Raw genomic sequence first — 21,160 nt, 5'->3', positions numbered from 1 at the left:
CTTCACAAAACACATTAGTTCCTCGATCTTATGCAAGAGTGACATCTGGCGGTGAAAAACTGCTAGTGAGTGACTAGACATTTACCAGAAAATCGTGTCCACAACAAGATAATAAATCAAATAGACGTTTGTTGTGCGATGTTAATGTAATTTCTACATGTTGTCGTTGCTAATGACACCGTTTCTCTTTTTACTTTAATGTCGTGATTTTGGTAATTATATGTTTTTCTTTTCACTATAGGGGATAAAAAACATGTTTCCAAATACACTTTATATCCTGAACTGTACGTGGATACTTGCAGTAGTATCTGCATTTTATTTCATTTAATACACTTTATATCCTGAACTGTACGTAGATTCTTGCAGTAGTATCTGCATTTTTTTAAAATGTATTTACGTACATAAATAAAATAAATTATCTGTTATTTTTATTTTATTTATGTAGGTATTTATAATTACAGTAAGATATTTCTCGGGCATCTACCGTCATTGTTAGCTTAGCTATTTAACTGTTGAATACACTGTGACTCTGCGTTATATTTTACGGTAGTTATTCTACTTTACGGCATAAATAAACTAAAGTCTGAAATCATAATTTTGTGGACCTCTGTATGACGTCATCACTAGACGTGCGACAGCTGAATCTATGCGACGGAAGTGTAGTTTGTTGTTTCCGGTAGTGTTCTTTAAACTAAGCAGAAAGAAAAAAAAACTCGGGCTGTTTTTGCATAAAATGCTGAAGTGTTGCATATCTAGCTGTGGTAAAGACCGTAGCTCCTGCTCCAAACTCAAGTTCTTTCCGATACCGTCCGGACATCAAGTCGACCGCTCACGTTTATGGCGACAAGCGATTCAACGAGCAAACGGTGAAACAGGGGAACTCAAAGGGAGTGCACACGTTTGTGGCACTCATTTCCTATCAGGTGAGATGGGCGTGTTTATAAATGAGGTAAAGAACTTTGTCTAAAATAAAGTGTGGCACCAGGTTAAAAGACACACAAACATGTTTTACAGGAACGGCATCCGAAGACCCTCACAGTCCTGACTTTGTCCCGTCTGTGTTTGCCTCCCCTGAAATAATCAACCAGAATAAAAGAGGGTAAGTTGTGTGGTCGACACTGTTTACTTTATAGAAAAAAAAAATGTTTATATCAAAATTAAAAATTTAAGAGCCCATTATCATCTTTAGTTAAAAATACAACAAGTATGTGTCATTTTTATAAAATAGTAAAGTTGGAGTTTACTCTTCTTTATCGTTCACTTACGTGAATGACAGAGAGGATTTATTCTCTCCAAGTATTAATCACCAGAGGTCCCTGGTATTTTCCTACATTTTGTATAAGCATTTTAACAGGATCACTTTTTTGTTTCTTCATCAGTTTATACATACCTTATGCAATGTGTGTAAAGTTTCTCTGCAATAATGTTTTTGGTTGAAGAAGAAAAAGAAGAAAAGGCTGTTTTAGAGCCGACGTGAGACAAGAAGAAATCCAAACTCCACCGCCAGCTAAGATTCTAGCGGAGGACAAATCACCCGTGCTGATGGAAACTGAAACATCACCACAACCATCATCTTCAGAGGTAATTGTTGCCAATATTACTCCTATATATTTATTCATTCTCTATCGCTTCATTCTTGGTGTGAAGGACGAGTGCTAACCCGCTCTACTCTCTGGCCTAGCAATGACCTGTTTTTTTTGTTATTATAACTTTCATCTCATTTATATATCGATTTACTAATCTGTATGTAGTGCAGTTAAATGTAGAGGTCATTTCAGCAAATGATACTAAATTATTTTTTTGTCTATTTCCAGGAGGCAGAAACGTTGACTCACCTGCCTGAAGCTGAACCTGGAGCTACAGAGAATCACACAGAATCACTCTGCCCAAACCAGACGTCGCTGTCAATTATTAAATCAAAGATAATTGCAGACATGAACAAAGTGAGACCTGTAGTTCTACTCAAACGTGTGGTTATACCACAGGAGAGTTTCCTGTGTGACCTGTGCAATGAGAACTTCACCAACGAGTCTGAGTTCAACAAACACCAACAGCTCCACGAAGAAAGCGCAGAGTTAAGCGATGAAACCGGCGCCGTCCAGCACCAGGACGCAGGAACCGACGAGCTGTCCTTCCCATGTAACATCTGCGGTCGATCCTACGCTTCCACCCATTTACTCAAGCGCCATAAGCTGCTGCACGTCAGAGATAACAGGAAGTGCAGCACCTGTGGGGTAATGTTCTGTCGACGTCACAACCACACGATTTTCAATCCAACCGTAGCTGATGTGGTGCCGAAGACGGAAGATTCCTCTGACGTCACAACCACACGATTTTCAATCCCACCGTAGCTGATGTGGTGCCGAAGACAGAAGAAGATTCCTCGGCTAGTGAGCCAGAAATTGAAGAAAGGACTGTAGAGGACGTTCAGCCCGAGGTGTCGGAGCAAAGTCAAACTGACGACTTCAAGGAGAGAGTGCTGATTGTGACTCCTATCCAAATTATTGCCGTGCCTTCTACCCAACGCCCTGTATGTCCGACCAAGACTGTTCAGCTGCGACCTCTGATGCCAAAGGTAGAGAAAGAGCCAAAAGAGCAAAAACAGCCCCAGACGGTGGCGCCCTCACCTTCCTCTCCCGCACCTTTCTCTCAGCCTACAGAGTTCCCAGGCTTCCTCAAAATGTTTTCACCTCAGTATCTCACTTCAGCATTACTTGATGTGCAAAGAAATTATCAGTATATTTTTTCTAAATCAAAACATGCTGAGACATCGAGGCAGAATGTTAAACCCAGACAAAGTGTTCAAGATGGAAAGGAACTGATTGCTTATGATATAGAGATCGAAATCTGAAAACGATAAGAAGACCATAAAAAAAATCAGTTTTTACCTTTAAACATCTTTTAAAATAAACTTTTAGTTTTAGAAAGCTGCTACAATTAAAACGCAAGGTGAATATTTTTTGCCCCAGTTTTAATGAACTAAGCTGAACTAACAGTGCTGCTATTTTCAACCAATTATATCTCTTCACCTGTGATGATGTCACTTTACCAAATGTATTGTAGCTTACAGTATGTTTTTATATAAATTGTTAATGGTAAAAACGTTGCTGAAACAGAACCGTGTGCTGTAGTCGTCACTTGATTTTCTCCTATGTCACAAGAAAGTACAGAGTCCTGTCTTCTGACCCACAAGTCAGGGTCGGGGTCTTTAGCTCTCTGAAACGGACCACATTTAGCTTGGCTAATACATCAGACCCAATTGTCCAAAACTAAATACATTTTTAATGTGAAATCAGATTTAAATCATTTTTTCAGCCATCTTGCTAAGAGCAAAACAACACTTTACTCTGTCTTTTTCACTCAAGAGTTGCTGGTCAATTTGTTACGTTGCCTTTCGGTCACTGTGATTGTAGTGTGTGTCACATTGAACACGGAATGATATCGTGTTGGATTTCAGACTTCACTGTAGAAATTGGTTTCTTGTGTGGTTTTCTTTTCTGTGATCAAAAAAGTTAAAGAATAATAAATTGTCCACATCTTTATGTACTTGTTTACAAATCTGTAGTACTGCTACTGTACTTGTAACCGTTAACGCTGGAAGGACGCCATTTTGGATCACATTCGGAATGTTTTTTCAGCTCTCGCTGAAATATATTTTCTGGTTAAAATGTTTAAGTCCGTCTGTTAAACCATACACATACTACTAGAAGGACGACGTCGGAGAAGAGTAAGCCTCAAACCCGATTGGCTCTATTAAACGTCACTCAACTCAAACGTACCTGCTGATTGGCCGACGCGTTCAGCTCGAAGCAGTTGATTGGCTGCTGTGTCGCGTGGTCCCACAGTTGACAGAGGCCAGCGGTGCTGATGCTGTGACAATGGGAATCTGTCAAAGAACCATCATCTGGGCTTAAAAACACGGCGGAACACTGTCAACACGTCATCAGGAAACAAGAAGAAACTGGACACACACACACAGACAGGCGGTGACCTCCAGCTGCTGTCCCTGAGAAGAGGAGTTTCCCCGGCTGCTGTGACTGACGTGCCCGGCTCTTCTGTCAGCCTTGTGTGGATGGGGGCTGGGGATCAGCAGTGAGGGACGCTGACGGCGGCGGCGGCAGCAGGGCATCAGTGTACACCGCTGGTAAGATCGCCGTTTCGAACACATTTGGTTTGTGCTTTATGTATATGAGTTGTTTGGACGTGGAACTGCAGCAATGGACGTTGCTGTTAGCCGGCAGAGGTTGTTAGCAGCTGCTGTGTGTCGGTTCATCCCATTTAGTCGACTGCATTGCGGAGAAGAGCGTGGCTCACACATGAAGTCCTGGTATCTGTCTCCACATTGGTAAATAAAAGAAAAAAAAGTAAAAAACACTAGAGCGACGTCTCATCTTAACATTTCCATGGCAACAGAACTCCAGTCAAATTTCATGTATTTCTTTACGAAATGGAAACATAGATATATACATTTAAAAGAAAAACATTTAATCCAGTGGTTTCCTAACACCGGTGTGCGTACCTATAGTGGTACTTCGGCTCCCTCTAGTGGTATGCGAGGAATCTTATCGTGTACTACCAGAGGTGTTCAGTTTAGTTTTTTCTTTTGCTTTAGTTCTTATTTTTTTAGTGCCTTTGTTTACGTTACATTTAAAAAGATTTTTTATCGGACTCTAGTCTGAACAACAGGGGGCAGCATTCACACAAGATTTACCATAGGACATATCAGAGTGCATATATCACTTTGGAACGTTGTCGTGCAATTGTTTTCAGTTAGAGCGCCCCCTTTGCTTCATGCTGCTGAGGCCATCGTGGGCCGCCATCCAGAGGTTTAACCTCCATTCATCTTTTTGTGACCTTCACTTTAAAAATACTGAAGTTTCACCCTTGTACTCACAGTGTGTTTGTGTGTTTTTGTGTTTCTACATCAATGCCGTATTCGGTCCAGTGATGGCAGCGTTGAGTCGACAAAGGTTTTTCCAGGAGCTCACCCACGGCTGCCTGCTGCCCACAGCTCAGCAGGGCCTGGAGCAGGTGTGGCAGCTGCTGGTTATCTGCCTGCTGTGTCGGCTCCTCTGGATGTTAGGTGAGAGGTCACCGTCCTCTGGGCCCCGTCAGCCCCCACGTCAGCATAATCACCCCCCCTCACCCCCCCTTCTCTGTGCTGCAGGCCTCCCCTCCTTCATCAAACACCTGGGCACCGTGGCCGGCGGCTTCTACGCCCTGTATCTGTTCTTTGAGCTCCATATGATCTGGGTGGTCCTCCTCAGCCTCCTCTGCTACCTCTTCCTCTTCCTGTGTCGACACTCCACCATGAGGGGCACCTTTCTGTCGATCACTGTGCTCATCTACCTGTTGTTGGGGTAAGAAGACGAGTGACAGCTGAAGGTTCAACAGCAACAAAAACGAGGACTGCTGTTGCCCCTCCCACTCTATAGAAATATAACATGTGCTTTAGGGCTGTCAAAATTAGCATTTTAATTAATTTGAGAAATGAATTAAAAATACACTTAAAAATGTAATTGCTTGAGGGTTTGAAATCATAATTTGACAGACGTTAAGCCTTGGATGTAACAGAGAAATGAGGAAAATGTTTCTCTCCTCTGTTTCAGAGAACTTCACATGATGGACACCACCAAGTGGCACAAAATGAGAGGTACACATTTATCTACTTTATCTTTGTGGCAACATATGGCAACACAGTATTTGTATCACTTGTCAACGTGCCGATCCAGCAAACGTACGCTCTTTTGGTCTAAAAGCTCTGCTCACTTTCTGTTCATTCGGATTTTCTTTGACCTTTTCTTGCTGTATCGTCTGATGTGACGACGACCACTGTGTCACAGGTTCACAGATGGTGGTGGCCATGAAAGCCATCTCTCTGGCCTTTGACTTGGACCGAGGTGTGGTGACCAGCGTACCGTCGCCCGTTGAATTCATGGGCTACATTTACTTTGTGGGCACGGTCATCTTCGGTCCCTGGATCAGCTTCAACAGCTACAAAGACGCGTTGGAAGGACACAAGCTGGTGAGTAGGAGGGACCTTCCACACCACAGGGAATACTGGACGGATGAGAAGAGTCTCGTTCATCCAGGTCTTCTTGGAGCTGGAAAGACATTTTGTTCCTCAACTGAGGATCTTCATCAGTTTCTTTTCTCTGTGAAACTGTTCACCAGTTCCTCAGAAACTGATGAAGTTCCTCAGTTGAGGAATGAAACGTCTTCCAAGCTCCAAGAAGAAGTCCAGCTCTTTGGATTTTGGAAACTGATGAAGTTCCTCAGTTGAGGAGTGAAACGTCCAGATATCTGATTACCTTTTGAATCTTCTCCTCCTCTCTGCTCCACAGAGCTTCTCCTGGTTCTTGAAGGTCTCCTTCAGCTGGGTGAAGAGTCAGCTCTGCCTCGTTGTTTCCAACTGTGTGGCTCCGTACCTCTTCCCCTACTTCATACCTGTGTACGGGGACAAGTTACTCCGAGGGTGAGTGAAGGAACGGCAGTGAATTCATCTTTTACTGCTTCCTGCTCCGTCACATTTGACTCCATTTTGTTTTTCCATTTTACAGGAAAAAAAGAAGAAAAATCAGGTAAACAACGACCGTCCGACCGTCGTACTTTCTCCATGTCGTGTGGTGCATGCACATTTTTTTTCCCACCATTTTTCTGTCTGGTCTTGACCTACACACGTGTCCACATAACTGCCCCTCTCTGTGCAGCCACATTGTTCCAGGTCATCTGTCCCCCCCTCCCTTTCCACAACTGTCTCACCATCGTGAAAACCATGGTGAGACACACAGTAGATCATCATTTACTGAGTTTCTTAAATATCTGTTCAAATACCGAACGCTTTCAATGACGTTTATTTTCAAAAACTTCTCTTTTTTCTCTCTGATGTTTCTTAGGAGTACCCTGGCAAAGTATGTATTTATTTATATTATATTATCACTACAAAAATGAAGTTTGAATTGGTATTTAAACTCATGTGATCCTTTGACCTTTGACCTTCGCTGCAGGTGGTTTCTGGCCTATGAGAACTCCATGTCCTTCCACTTTAGCAACTACTTTGTGGGATATTTCAGCGAGACCACTGCTACTCTGGCTGGAGCTGGCTTCACGGAGGAGAAGGACAACCTCAAATGGTCAGAACTGAACACAGAACAATATTAAAAAAAAAATTAAACGTAATAATATTCAAAAACAGATCTAAGGACAACCTCAAATGGTCAGAACTGAACACAGAATAATATTTAAAAAAAAATATAAACGTAATAATATTCAAAAACAGATGTATTTACCAAAAAAAGGGTAAAAAAATAAGAGGAATGAAACGCTATAACTAATAGATGTATTGTATCTGAATCTCCGGGAGTTAAACGCTTTGAGTACCACTGGAAATATAGGGGGCAGTGTTGTGCAGTTTAACCCAGTGTGCCTCTTAAAAAAGCGACGATAGAAATGACGGAACCTGCTAGAAGAATTCTCCGTCCACATGCGCTGTATTTAATGTCCACACCGTCCACCACTGTCTCCTGCTCTGTCTCTATTTGGGCCCCGACCCCCGTTCTTAGCAGAATCCAAAACTGCCCCCTAGTGGATATGTTTTGGTAACAACCTTGCCCAACTGTTGGGAATAAAACAAGGAGGTGACGTAATAATTTAGTGCGTAGAAAATGAAGGAAAACAAAGTTTGTAAATCAATTCTAAATTCTCTGTAAAAAAACTCTTGACTGAATGTTTGTCCCTGACTCTGTTTGACAGGGACATGACGGTAACCAAACCCCTGAGTGTGGAGTTTCCTCGGTCCATGGCGGAGGTGGTGACGTCGTGGAATCAGCCGATGTCCTGCTTCCTGCACACCTGTAAAACTGAAATCCTTTAACAGAACTATTTGTTTTTGTTCCTCTGAACTCCTCATCACGTCTGCGTCCTCATTCCACAGACGTCTTCAGGAGTGCCCTGAAATTCGGGGCGTTCTCCGCCGTCATGATGACATACGCCGCCAGCGCCCTCCTGCACGTGAGTGCTGCTGAAGCAGAATGTCAGCGTCGGCAGAAATGTTGAAATGTTTGGTTTCTAACTCGGTTTGGTTTTTAGGGTCTGAGTTTTCACCTGGGGGCAGTTCTCATATCCCTGGGCTTCATCACGTACATCGAACACGGTGAGAGTGGGTTTCATGTCGTCTCCTCGCCACATCAGATCTGTTTCCATTAGGGATGTCCGATAATATCGGCAGACCCGAAATTAGCATCTTATCTGTAAGAATCGTATGAAAATATGAAATATGGAAAGCCTGGGTTTCGCCAAATGACGCGTGCCCTAAAAATAGTTTTGGGGATAAACGGCTGCATATTAAAGTGACAGTCACTAGATGGCAGCATTGCAGCTCATTTAATTAATCTCATACTCATACAGTGGTTTTGTACAGATGAATAAATAAATTGGAAATTAAGTGTTTGGACAATATTGGATATCGGCAAAAAGTTAATATCGGACGTCCCTAGTTTCCGTTCAAAAACAAAGAGCTGATCTGTGCAGTAATAGTTCATTGAAGGCAGCGTTCCACCCTGTTCCATGTCATTTGTCTTCTTTACGGTTTGACTCCAGCTCCAGCTGAACTCCAACGCTGCGCTCCTGTTTTTTTGTTGCAGTGTTGCGGAGGAGGCTCGCTGTCGTCCTGAACGCCTGTGTGCTGACAAAGAAGTGTCGGCCAAACTGCACTCATCGAAACAAAAAGGTGAGCGGCAGCTTTGTCCTCCGTCACTCACCTCTGACGAGTCGATGTAGATGTTCTGCCATGTTAGATGAGAAAAATATCCAGGAAGCTGGCAGAAGTGGGCCGTAAAAGCCCTGACCACGGGCTGGAATTGGCCCCCGGGCCGGACTTTGCACATCTGGGTTACACACTGGTCACAGTGTTTGATTCACAGGTACCACAGTCAGTCATATGAAACTGAACACAAAACTGAAAATCAGAAAAATCTCTGCTTGTTCAGAAAAGAAATCTTGGCTCTTATTTCACCACTAGATGTCGCTAGACTCTCTGCTATGTTCCTTTTGCCTTATGTACGAGTTATTTTTGACGTGCTTTTGTGTACATCTTTTGTTGTTACACATTAGACCAATGACTAATGATGCACGAACAGAGCAGAAGCCCTCGTGCCGCCATGATGGGGGCTTCGTGCCGCCATGATGGGGGCTTCGTGCCGTCTGGCCTAGTTAACATTCAGGGGGGAAAATGTCTTTTCTATTTTTACCCTCCGCTCAAAGACATTCTGGAAATTAATCCCCTCAAATGTAGCTTCTTCTCGGATGGCTGGATGATGACTGAAGGACGACATCTGCTGGTCAGATTGTGCACGGCCTTAAATTTCCTTTATATTAAAATTGTTACACATATTATAACAACAGTATGGATGAAAAAAAAAGCAGAGCAGGAGGACAACATGTCCCCATTACAGCTGATGGATTAAAGTCTCTGTAAAAAGGCTTTAAATGGAAGTTATTTTTATCACATTGTACATCACATGACAGAAGACACCGTGCCTGAGGTCAGAGATAAAAATAAGTTCATTTCCACTTATAATACTGCGTAAAAAAGCTGACTGAGAGACAGTCCCTACAACCATGGAGTAGTGTGGAAAGTACTGTGAAGTATTTGCTGTTTTCTTCGTTACTCTCTGATGCTTTGTGTCTCCCCCTGCAGGCGCTCTGGGTCTATTTGATTAACGTAGCATTTAGCGCTTTAGCGGTGCTTCATCTGACCTACCTGGGATCTGTGTTCAACTCCAGTGTGGACTACGTAGAGGAAGACGAGGTGAGGGAAGACAAGACTGGGACTACGTAGAGGAAGACGAGGTGAGGAAAGACAAGACTGTTGAAGGAGTTGAACAGATAAATACTCCCGCGTTGCAGCTGTATATGTTTATATTAGCATTTGCTAATATAAACATATACCGGTATATATATATTAATGTATATACTGTATATATATGTTAGCTACAGTTGTGTGTTTTTAGCTCATATGCTAATATCTTAGCTCCAGGGTGGTATCAACTTTAGTTCACACTTTATCGACTAAATATTTATCAGACCTCAAGAATATTTTGCTCCAGTAACAGAGAAAAAAACTGTAGTTTTACTTTAGAGGCTACATATATTGACCCCCCCGATCCTCCCCCTACAGGACGACGTCACTCATCATACCATCCAGAAGTGGTCCGAGCTGAGCTGGAGCAGCCACTGGGTGACCTTTGGATGCTGGATATTGTATCGCCTCCTTCTCTGAGACTCTGGACTCAGAACAAAGGAAGAAGAACAGCAATAAGAAGTGGTTTTCACTGGGACTGGATCCTGTATCAGAGCAGCCCAAACACCTGTGAATATTTATATATCAAGTAGCCGACACACAGCATCGAACATCTGGCGTGTGGGTGGGCCCCCCCCCCCCCCCCCGCTGAGGGCTAGTTATTAAACCCACGTAACTGTGTTTCTGCCCCCCCTCCTTTTGTTTTTACATTGTCACCTCCCTTTAATCCACACACTAACACTAACACTTTTTGTATAACTAATCAACTGCATCCAATAACGGAATCTGAGATTTATAAAAACAGATCAAAACCGGTGACTAGCGCCCCCTGCAGTGTCATATTTACACCAGTGCTGCAGCCACGTGTTTGCAGTTGGTCGTCAGTTCTCACCCCCTCGTGGCGTTTAGCGTGACCTTCACAAACCTATAGATTTGACATCTTTACCTCTGACACACCACCCATGCTGACCGTCTCCACCTCGTCCAGACTGAGCAGGGAATCATGGGTAAAATCTGGTCAAATCTAAAATGATTCTATATTAAATATTTTTATGAGACGGTTTAGGAGGTCGGACTGAAACACACGTTATTATATCATTTGTTCAGTGGTGATGAGACGTAGAGTTTGAGTCCCATTTAAGACGACTCGGTCCAACAAGTCTTTTAGATGTTGTTCTAGTCTTTATCTCTGTTCTAGTCTTTTTTCTGTTCTTTATCTTTGTCTTTATCTCACATTTTTTCCTTCTGTAAATGTGAACCCACTGATACACCTGTGATATTTTTATAAAATTTTACATCAAACCCAGACTGACCTCTTTATATTTTTTAAATATACCTCCACTTTCTTCAAAATTTGAGGCATTTTTGGACTTCAATCACAATTTTATTAAATATAAACTATCTTTTGACTCACTTTTATCTACTATAAGGTTTACTAAGTTAAGTTTTTTTATTAAATGTGTCCATTTTCTCTGTCTTGTTGCAATTTGTAACCTTTTCAAATGGCTCATCTATTTTGAGATATTTTTTTTGCTTCGTGCTCTTCGGCAATTTTCAGTAAATGCCAGGTCAAACCTGCAACATTAGCAGTTATTTTTCTTAGTTTTTAGTCGTTCCTGAGCCGAGCCTTTCTTTTTACACATCTGTGTTGGTAGCTGTTTTGGAGTTAGCTTAGCTTTTTTTAGTGCATTTATCCAGCTATTTTTAATTTTCCTCAAAATGTTGTGCCTGTTTAAAACCTTTCTAAAGTTCAATGTTCTGAAGAGCAAAAACAAAAATGGATTTTTGTGAAAAACATAACTGCACATTTTTATCTTGGACTTTCTTACATGGCTACAGTATTTATATATATATTTAATGAGTGCATTGATGGGTTTATATCCTGCTCCGTGTTAAAGTCCCAGCCCAGCGCACACATCAGTGAGATGAACTCAAGACTGCTGTAAGAAACCATCCTTTATTCTAATCAGAACAATTAAAGGGAAGAATGAACGGGTTGATTAACCCTCCGATAAACCAGAGTGGCCGGGGCTGCGGAGGATTAGGGGTGACAGAGGTTGAGCCACATATGTTGATGGATGAGGTGGGGGGGGGTCGGGGGGGCGTGTGCTCAGCACTGTCTGCCCTGAGGACCCCCATGTTTTCGACGACAGGACCCCAGCAGCGTCTCCAGAGCCATCTTCACAAACGCCTGGAAGTTACTGCTTCTCTCCCTTCGGCTGTCCTGCAAGGGGAGACACACACAGATACCTTCACTAGGAACACACACACACACGCACACACACACACACATACACGACAGCGACTGTGCTGCACTTTGGTTTTTAACAAGGATGTCGACACACACACACACACATACACAACAGCAACTGCGTTGCTCTTTGCTTTTTACCAGGGATGTCGCATTTTAACTTTTTGCCAATATCCGATACGTTAATATCGTCCAAACAGTTAATTTCTGATTCCGATATATAGATGGGCAGTGGTGTCCTGGTGGTTGAGGAAGTTAAGAGCCGTCTGCTCAGTAAGGTGATGGGGTTAAAGCAGTGGTTCTCAGTTACTTTCTGTCATGCCGCCCCCTGGGGGACAGAAGTTTCCCCTCCCACAAATTGATATACTACTAAGGGCCTGGTAATATTTATTTTTTTATCTCTACAAACCATCATCTATCATATATCATACGATCCCCTGAATATTAAAATAGTTTTTATCTCTACAAACCATTCGGCATATGATCCCCTGAATATTAAAATACATCAATAAAACGAGCTGCAATGCTGCCATCTAGTGACTTTCACTTTCATATACAGCCGTTTTTCCTCATAACTATTTTTAGGGCACACGTTCTTTGGTGAAACCCAGGCATTGTGTTATCGGGTTTTTTGTGAATCATTATCGGATAAAAAAAACGGATAACTATTCCTACAGATATTACATGATTATGCTAACGTCTTACGATAATAGCAAAATTATCGGCCAATCAATATTTTTGGACATCCCTATTTTTTTTACCCATAACCAAACATTTGAGGTTAAAGATGATTTTTATTTTTAATTCTTACCTCCTTGCTTCTTGTTATCATCTCCTTTCTGATCAGCTTTCTTCGGCTGTTCTTTAGGACTCTGAGGTTGCTACGGAAATTCAACACATGAAAGTCAACACATTTCACAAATTCCCAGGCTGAAGAAATTTCAACTATTTCAACTCTGTAATACAGTAAATTCCTACCTTGGTAGTTGACTTCTTGTCCGACTTATTACCTACAAAGAGCAGAAACAAAACAAGTTTTTTTTTTTCAAATAATTTATGTTCTTGTTTTTCAGATAAATTCAAAATAAAAAGAAAACATTTCGTTTCTCACCTTTCGTTCCTGGCATTTTGGCTCGGCTCCAGAGTCTGTGCTGTTTTTTTGGGGGGGAATCAGTGCCTAATGTTGCGTTCACCCCGGTCATTTATGGCGCCCGTTGGAGAATGGCTCCGTGACTGGGGCCTCTTCCAGAAACAGCAGAGTGAAAAGGCAAAGAGCCGCGTCAGCTGTGCAGCTCGGCCCACGGCTCGACGCGTCTCTGCTGAAGCACGCAAAACCTCACAGCTGGCCTGATAATGCCGCCTTTGTGAACGGACCGAAACTGTACGTTGACCTTTTGTCACCGACACAACGGCGTTTTCACCAAAGTACAGTTTGACGATCGGCCACATTTTACTTCAGCTCTTTGTGGTCGATGGGTCACGGACAACACGTGTTGGGATGAATTCGACTCACTGTATCAGTTTGGAGTGTAAAATCCAAATAAGCAGTTAAAGAAGTAAAATAGATGTGACATTGTTGTAAAAACTTTACAGCAGTGTAAAAACAAAATAAAAACGGCTGATAAATCTGCCAATAAATCTGATTTTGTTGTCTCAAAGTATCAAGTATAGACTTGTACAATACTTTTTTTGAAAGGTTTATAAATTTATAACAGGGTTTTTGGGACAAACAGTGGAGCAGCGGTTAGTACTCCTGCCTAACAGCAGAAAGGTCACCAGGTCAAATCCCAGTGGTAACTGAAGGAAAGTTAGAAAAATTTGATTTTGTACTTTTTTATACATCTGTGGCAGTACTGCAGTACTCAAAACGTCATACTAGCATACCTGCATACTACTATACCTGCTAGCATCAACAAACGGTCAAAGTGGTTAAAGTGTGGATTTTATTCAGTAGTAAAACAAACGGTCAAAGTGGTTCAATAGATCTGTGTGGATTTTATTTAGTTGTAAGATTATTTTTAAAAATATATCTATTTTGATGTTAAAGTTTTTGTTGAAATCCTCAATTTACCACCACGGACATTTATTCACGTAGTTTGAATTTATTTTAATTTCTTAATCATGGCAGTTAAACGTTAGCTCGACACAGTTTTTTGGAGTGACGTGTGAGACAACAACGTATATTTCTCAAATGTTTATGTAAAAAATATTATATTCCCAAATCCCAGAATAAAACTAAAGCACCGTGAAGGGAATATTCTCGATGAATAATCCAACGCCTCGTCTCTGGTGGATCACGGTCGTGTTGCTCCACCAGGCGGTGAGCTTGTCACGCCGAGTCACGTGACGTGACAGGGAAAAAACACGCAGCGATGGAGAGAAGCTAAGGAAGGTGAGGCAATTTGACGCGCGTTTCTTCCTCATTTCTTGTCAGAATTCCAAACCGTCACCGTCACACGGTGCAGTAAACGCCCACAGGTGCCCCAACGATACACGATAATAAACGAGCTCGAAACCGATGTTTTATCGCGAGCGTGATGCTGATGTTGTGGAGCTAACATGCTAACGTGTTCCCTTAGCAGGGAGGAGAGAGGTTCGGGATTTCTGCACTTTTTTATGGTCTCACATCTATTTATCAACACGGTTGTTTTCTTAATATATTCAACCATAAACGTCGATGTTTTTCAGTTGACAAACCGAACCGGAACACGGTGTTATTTACGTAACCGTTCGTGATGAAATGTTAAGAAGAAAGATGAGGAGGGAATATTTACATTCTACCTTCATTATTTATTTATGAATGAACTTTACTCACTAACGTGTAATTTTTCTAAATAACACGCACAATCAGCACAGGTGAAGTAGAAACGCTCTGACGTCATGAATGGGAAACAGTTATTGACCAGGCCAGGGCTTCAACCCGCAACCGTTTCGTTGGAATTTGTTGTATTGTCGTAGTTAAATACAGTCAACCCGCAACCGTTTCGTTGGAATTTTTTTTGTATTGTCGTAGTGAAATACAACCGACTATATATATATATATGTGTGTGTGCACGAACATCACACAATAATCATATTCTGTTTCTTTCAAACTAATTGTAGTCATTTTGTTTGGGGCATTACTGCCACCTTCAGGGCTGGAGTGTGTACATCAATGTATGCCAATAGTTAGGGAACTTACAAAAGTTAAATAACATTAATTATTTTACTTAACCATATTTGTTATGTATTATATATATTTAAATATATACAAATTATTATATGTAGCACTATATATGGTATAATATTTTTCTCAGGTTTAAAATAAGTTTGACGTGTGGTCTGTATTTTGACAGGCACCTGCCCTGGCAGAGGCTTCACTTTTACCCAGAGTTCTTGTGGAATGGCAGCAGTTTGGCAGCAGGTTTTGGCAGTGGATGCGAGGTACGACGGAGTCTGATGTGGAAGTCGCTCAGTCGTGTAATTGCACGAATAACCGTGTGCTCCGTGTCACTTCCTGTCCTTCCGCAGGTACAATGCTTACCGCACGCCTACATTCCCACAGTTCCGAACTCAGTACATCCGCCGACGCAGCCAGCTGCTCAGAGAGAACGCCAAGTGTGGCTTCGAGCCAGGGCTGCGCAAACAGTACCTGAGGCTGCGCAGTCAGCTGCTGGGGCAGCGCTACGGACCACTGTCTGAGCAGAGCAGCTTCAGGGCCAGCAGTGTGCGCAGCTCCCGCACCACTCTGGACCGCATGGAGGTCAGAACCACAGAAACAAAAACACAAAAAAAAAAATATAAAAATGTAGCTTCAGGATAAAAATAACAATCCTGTAAGAACCAATCAAATGGTCTGGTTATAGTGTCTTTTTTTGTTAAGGATCATTAATCAAAAACCATTGTATTCCATGTAGTTTTACTTGTAATTGAGTCAGTCAGATTATTGGACAGATCCAGTTTATAATCCAGTTTGTAGAGAGGGTCTGAATTCTTAATTTAAAATGTTGATTGTCTGGTCACAACTCTCTCCTCTCATCACTTCTGTTTCGCAGGACTTCGAGGAGGACCCTCGCGCCCAGGGGGCCCGTGGTCACCGGCGGTCCGTCAGCAGGGGCTCCTACCAGCTGCAGGCTCAGATGAACAGAGCCGTCTACGATGAGAGGTACCAGGAGAACCTTAACTGACTTTAATTAAATTAATGTAAATGTAAACGGTCTCATTAACCCGATGTTCTGTCCTGACGGTGTGGCTGCAGACCTCCAGGCAGCCTGGTGCCCACCTCGGTGGCCGAGGCCAGTCGTGCCATGGCTGGAGACACGACTCTGAGTGAAAATTATGCTTTCGCCGGCATGCACCACATATTTGACCAACATGTGGACTCTGCTGGTGAGTTCATTAAAATGTTTTGAAATGAAATAAAAAAACAAAACAAAAAATGTCATCATCTTTACTCATCTCTACTCTCGTCCTCCGTCCCTCCTCCTTCCTCCAGTCCCACGGCTCCAGTTTGCCAACGATGACAAACACCTGCTGGCCTGCTGCTCTCTGGACGGCTCCTTGTCCATCATGACGCTGTCTCCTTCTCCGCCCACTGTAAAGGTGACACTGAAAGGCCACGCGGGGCCCGTCACGGACTTCGCGTGGTCTCTGAGCAACGACATCATCGTGTCAACGTCGCTGGACGGGACGCTGCGCATCTGGAACACGGAGGACGGACGTTGCATCCGGGAGGTCAGAGACCCGGAATCCAGTGAGCTGCTGTGCTGCACCTTCCAGCCGATGAACAACAACCTGACGGTGGTGAGTCGAGGATACAGAACATCTGTAAATGATGAAGAAATATTGGGTTCAGGACCGTCAGTGGACCGTCAGTGGACCGTCAGTGGACCGCCTGCCACTGGAAGTCAAAACAAACACCACAGTAGGGTCGAGAATCTGGCAATACCATAGGTATCGCGATACAGGGGCAACAATACGATATATATTGCGATACTATAGGCATGATGATATATTGAGGTTTTTTTTTAAGCAATTTGATCTTTGAGGTTTTTTTTAAAGCATTTTAATCTATCGATTTACATTTGTAATCATACAGAAGAAATAAAAGCAAAATAATATCAATAGCAATAGAATATCGATACGGTGTTGTGAAAGGAATTATCGCAATATCTGTTTATCGATATTTTCTTACACCCCCTAAAAATAATGTTAGATTAAAGTGTAACAATTTAAAGTTTAATTGTTAAAATCGTGGTGTTTACGTTAAAAGTTCAAAGTATGAATTCACACATCAGCTTTTACAACATTTATGTTAAACCTTTTTGACTTTAAAGATGAAAAACCTCAATGTGAGTTCTTGTTGGCAGGTGGGGAACAGCAAGCACCACCTGCAGGTGGTGAACATCTCCACGGGGAAGAAGGTGAAGGGCGGCTCCAGTAAGCTGACCGGTCGAGTCCTGTCTCTGTCCTTCGACGCTCCGGGCAAGATCCTGTGGGCCGGAGACGACCGGGGGAGCATCTTCTCCTTCCTGTTTGACATGGCCACAGGTGGGCACAGTGTAGCGGTTATCACGTCTGCCTTACATGTAAAAGGTGCTGGGTTCAAGCACCTGAGGAACCACATACTTAATGGCGCCTCCTGTGGCCGCCTGTGTGGGTTGTTTTTTTTTTTTGGAGACTTTTAGTCCTGCGTTGTTTGCAGTTGAAATATAGTAGCTGTAATTTGTACTTTAGTCGACCGTGTAGTAAACGTAAAAGTGAAAAAGTCAGGCAACGTTTTTATTGTTTAACTTTAACCTGTCTGAATATTCACTGGTTCGATTTCGTCAAGGAAAATTCAAAGCTTTGCCCTGTGATTAACAATGACATTAATGCTGATTAATTGATTAATGAATTAATTAAAAGCCTCTTATTAATGTGATGATTTTTTTAAGCATGTCCCGCCCCCTAGTAATTATTGGAAAGTGTTTTGAGAAATGAAGTAAATCCTCTAATGGATTACATTCAACCTCTGCCAAAACCTTAGACTGATAATGTGATGAAAATAGAAGAAGAAGAAGAAGAAGAAGAGGTGATCCCAGACCTGTGTCCAGGTTTATGAGAGGAGGAAGTAGACCATACTTTTTTTTATTTTTCTGCCTGTGTCCGTCTCAGGGAAGCTGACCAAAGCCAAGCGTCTGGTGGTGAACGAAGGCAGCTCCATCTGCAGCATATCCGCCCGCTCCTGGATCAGCCGCGAGGCCAGAGACCCCTCCCTGCTAGTCAACGCCTGCGTCAATAAGCTGCTGTTGTACCGGTCAGTCTGAGAGGGCAAAGTCAATGTTAATTAAAAAGAGGAGGGTTTTTTGTTTGTTTTTTTTTTTGCCTCTTTGCCATCGATCCGACTTTGTCGTTTGTCATGCCTCCGTTTCCAGGGTGGTGGACAACGAGGGCGCGCTGCAGCTGAAGAGGAGCTTCCCCATACAGCACGGCTCCCAGCTGGTCCACAGCATCTTCTGCCCCCTCATGTCGTTCAGACAGGGCGCCTGTGTGGGTAAGTCCCAGTGTGGTATTTGAACCGAGGATTTCACCACAGACTGTGGTAAAAACTCTGGTCAAACACGAACGTTTCTGTGAAATCCTGCTGTAATAGACTTTCACAATGACCTGCAGCGTTTCTTGATGAAAACACAGTTACAGTTAGAAAGACATTCACCTGTTGTAACAGACTGAGGTCAGAGTACGTGTTTCGTGTTACATTTGTTGCCTAACCCGACCGTACGTGTAACATTTGTTGCCTAACCCGACCGTCGCTGACTGAGAAAACCGTTGACTTCACGCTGGGTAATGTGTTGTAGTCAACAATGAACGAAGGAGCGGACGCTGTGTCACGACGACGTGGAGCGTTTTTCACTTATTGTCCTCCCACTGTGCTCTGACCCGACAGCTTTGTTGGAAGTGCATGGAAAAGGAAAATGTACAAAGAAGAGGAAGGAACGGATGATTTCAATGTGAAAGATGTTTGTCCACGGTCACAGGAACGTTATTATGTCACAACAGTATATCGTCATTGTTTTTACAGCAGTAATGTTGCCGTCATGTGACTAAAAGAACCCGGTTATGCGCTTGACCTCCACTCACACACGAAACTTCTGTCGATGTTCATAAAATCGGTCTCTGGTGCAAAAGAAAAAACAAAAAACAATACAGACAAAATTCAGGAACGTCTGGTTTAGTTACGGATGAAATTCAAATATCATTTTTCAAAATGATATTTAATTTTCGACCGTTGTTTGAGGGATCGGAACGTGCGTAAAGCGTTTATCAGGATTGACTTGCGACGGCCGTGGTTATGCATGTCAACCAATGAGAGCTCTTGGGGCGGGGCTAAGACTGCTGCAGCTCTCACATGAACCGGAGCAGGAGGACAGAAACTTTGAGAAAAGGTACAGAACTTTATTAACACTTTCATTTTAAATCGGTTCCAAAGACGAGTAAATAGAACCACCGTTGTTTGTAACAGTTTACTTCATTTATCAAAAGACGAGTAAATAGAACCACCGTTGTATGTTTGTAACAGTTTACTTCACTTATCACAGGAGTACTTCGAGTGTGAAGTATCACCTAAGAGCAATACACACTGTTTAAAATCACCTTTTTTGGTTTAGAGTGTCTGCAAACCAAATGTTTTTGCACTTTTGTTCGTAGCAGAACTTGTCACAAAGTGTTCGATTCTCTACTTAAATTCTTTACCTTTAAATTTAAACGCGATCGATTACAGAAAATCACGCAGTCAATCGAGGGTTAATACTTTGAATCGTTGCCCAGTTCTAATTTCTACTGAAGAGAACGTTCTTATCTTGACACTCCACAACTTTATTTCCAATCCAGTGACCGGCAGCGAGGACGCCTGCGTCTACTTCTTTGACGTGGAGCGTAACACCAAGGCCATCGTGAACAAGCTGCAGGGCCACGGCGGTCCGGTGCTGGACGTCAGCTTCAACTGCGACGAGAGTTTACTGGCGTCGGCCGATTCCACCGGCATGGTCATCGTGTGGAGGCGGGAGCAGAAGTAAATCGTCCATCTCTTCCAATGCTGCCCCCTAGTGGTCCATGAAGATTCTTCAGTTGAATGTAACTGTTGCCGTTAAACGTGTAATGACACTAAAGTGCAATCAGATAGAACACCCTGCTGTGTACGTAGTAGAAGATAATTTAAAAAAAATGTGTGTTGAATATATGTGTTTGTGTGTGTGAGAAAGAGAGAGAGATAGAGAGAGATAGACCACACATAGAGCTGCAGATGAGAAATTGCTTGTTTAAAAAAAAACAAAACAAACAGCACTACTCCCATGCATGTGTCATGACTTCACCTCCGATTCACTCAGAAATGACTGGATGCATGTGAGAGAGCACGACAGCTTCCTTCCGGCCACACCCTCCACGGACACCTCCCCCCCGCCCCCTGGCGTAGCCGCTGCCGTCACACTTTTAATCAATCTTTATGAAAGCGTCCGTCAGCAGCGTGATCCAACTCTGTAGCGTGGCCTTATTTGCCTTCAGTCCTGCCGTCGTCTGCTGTGCATGAAATTTTACCCAGAATCCCTCATCATCCTGAGCGTACCAGTGTGGGTTTTATCTGTGCGTGCGTGTATGTGTGTGTGTTCGTGTACTTTACTCAAAATGTGTGTATTTTCCATTTATTATAGCTGCACATTCATATGTTATTTAATACACGTTCAAAATAAATTAATCTTACTGTCATTTGTTTCTCGTTTGTTTGTTTTTTTTCCGTAGTGAGGCACACCACCTCTGGGGGGCGCCAAAGAAAAAGCAGGTGCAGGGCCATGTCACTAAAAAATGATGCATTTGTTACATGTACAGTGAGAATGAGTGGAAACAGGAAGTATGACAGTGATTATTTAAAGTTAGTATTTTCATGGACTGAAGTTGGACATTTATTTGTTCATCAACATCAAATTATTAGAAAAATAAATAGGATTTTTTTTATTTTTTTTGTCTATTTTCGCAACTTAAGGAAAAACTCCAGGATTTTCCCTCTAGAAAATCCCAGGTATATTTGAAATGAGGCAGTTAAAATGGAAACAAATGTACAGAGAACAGAGTGTAGAACAGAAGTCAGACTGACA

The 21,160-nt window shown here is 42.6% G+C and overlaps 3 protein-coding genes and 1 long non-coding RNA gene across 6 annotated transcripts; 3 read left to right on the top strand and 1 right to left on the bottom strand.

The window, feature by feature from the left end:
* The first annotated feature begins 532 nt into the window (after window positions 1–532).
* Window positions 533–3,542, top strand: LOC103385377 (uncharacterized). 2 transcript variants are annotated; one of them, XM_008319242.3, is made up of 5 exons: window positions 533–923; window positions 1,015–1,099; window positions 1,440–1,581; window positions 1,815–2,307; window positions 2,376–3,542. In XM_008319242.3, exons 1-5 carry the CDS (start codon window positions 647–649, stop codon window positions 2,849–2,851), a joined length of 1,473 nt encoding a protein of 490 aa, XP_008317464.1. In that variant the 5' UTR covers window positions 533–646; the 3' UTR covers window positions 2,852–3,542. The 2 variants fall into 2 exon arrangements, with proteins under 2 accessions (XP_008317464.1, XP_008317465.1); XM_008319243.3 differs by having other exon boundaries at window positions 536–923; window positions 1,815–2,315; window positions 2,387–3,542.
* Window positions 3,543–3,692: 150 nt separating this feature from the next.
* LOC103385376 (porcupine O-acyltransferase) lies at window positions 3,693–11,144 on the top strand. The gene is made up of 15 exons (XM_008319241.3): window positions 3,693–4,144; window positions 4,946–5,083; window positions 5,168–5,360; window positions 5,610–5,653; window positions 5,844–6,025; window positions 6,345–6,475; window positions 6,561–6,581; window positions 6,897–6,911; window positions 7,008–7,133; window positions 7,753–7,853; window positions 7,934–8,010; window positions 8,089–8,152; window positions 8,643–8,728; window positions 9,698–9,808; window positions 10,178–11,144. The coding sequence occupies exons 2-15, from the start codon at window positions 4,948–4,950 to the stop codon at window positions 10,277–10,279; spliced, it is 1,389 nt and encodes a 462-aa protein (XP_008317463.1). The 5' UTR covers window positions 3,693–4,144; window positions 4,946–4,947; the 3' UTR covers window positions 10,280–11,144.
* A 594-nt stretch (window positions 11,145–11,738) lies between these two features.
* LOC103385375 (uncharacterized) lies at window positions 11,739–13,963 on the bottom strand. Its single transcript, XR_522220.3, has 4 exons — window positions 13,162–13,963; window positions 13,029–13,060; window positions 12,862–12,931; window positions 11,739–12,023 (listed from the first exon to the last, which is right to left on the bottom strand). It is a non-coding gene; the product is annotated as an uncharacterized LOC103385375 (long non-coding RNA).
* A 337-nt stretch (window positions 13,964–14,300) lies between these two features.
* Window positions 14,301–20,772, top strand: wdr13 (WD repeat domain 13). Of its 2 annotated transcripts, none has more exons than XM_008319240.3 (10): window positions 14,301–14,442; window positions 15,386–15,473; window positions 15,561–15,792; window positions 16,085–16,194; window positions 16,288–16,418; window positions 16,525–16,832; window positions 17,399–17,579; window positions 18,186–18,327; window positions 18,446–18,564; window positions 19,902–20,772. In XM_008319240.3, the coding sequence occupies exons 2-10, from the start codon at window positions 15,433–15,435 to the stop codon at window positions 20,084–20,086; spliced, it is 1,449 nt and encodes a 482-aa protein (XP_008317462.1). In that variant the 5' UTR covers window positions 14,301–14,442; window positions 15,386–15,432; the 3' UTR covers window positions 20,087–20,772. The 2 variants fall into 2 exon arrangements, with proteins under 2 accessions (XP_008317462.1, XP_016891791.1); XM_017036302.2 differs by lacking the exon at window positions 14,301–14,442 and adding an exon at window positions 14,496–14,643.
* Window positions 20,773–21,160: the final 388 nt, after the last annotated feature.

This window comes from Cynoglossus semilaevis, chromosome 10 (genome assembly GCF_000523025.1).
Source record: "Cynoglossus semilaevis isolate Cse_v1.0 chromosome 10, Cse_v1.0, whole genome shotgun sequence".
Taxonomy (NCBI): Eukaryota; Metazoa; Chordata; class Actinopteri; order Pleuronectiformes; family Cynoglossidae; genus Cynoglossus; species Cynoglossus semilaevis.
Note: the sequence above shows the minus strand (reverse complement) of the source record. Positions and strands in the feature narration are given on the sequence as shown.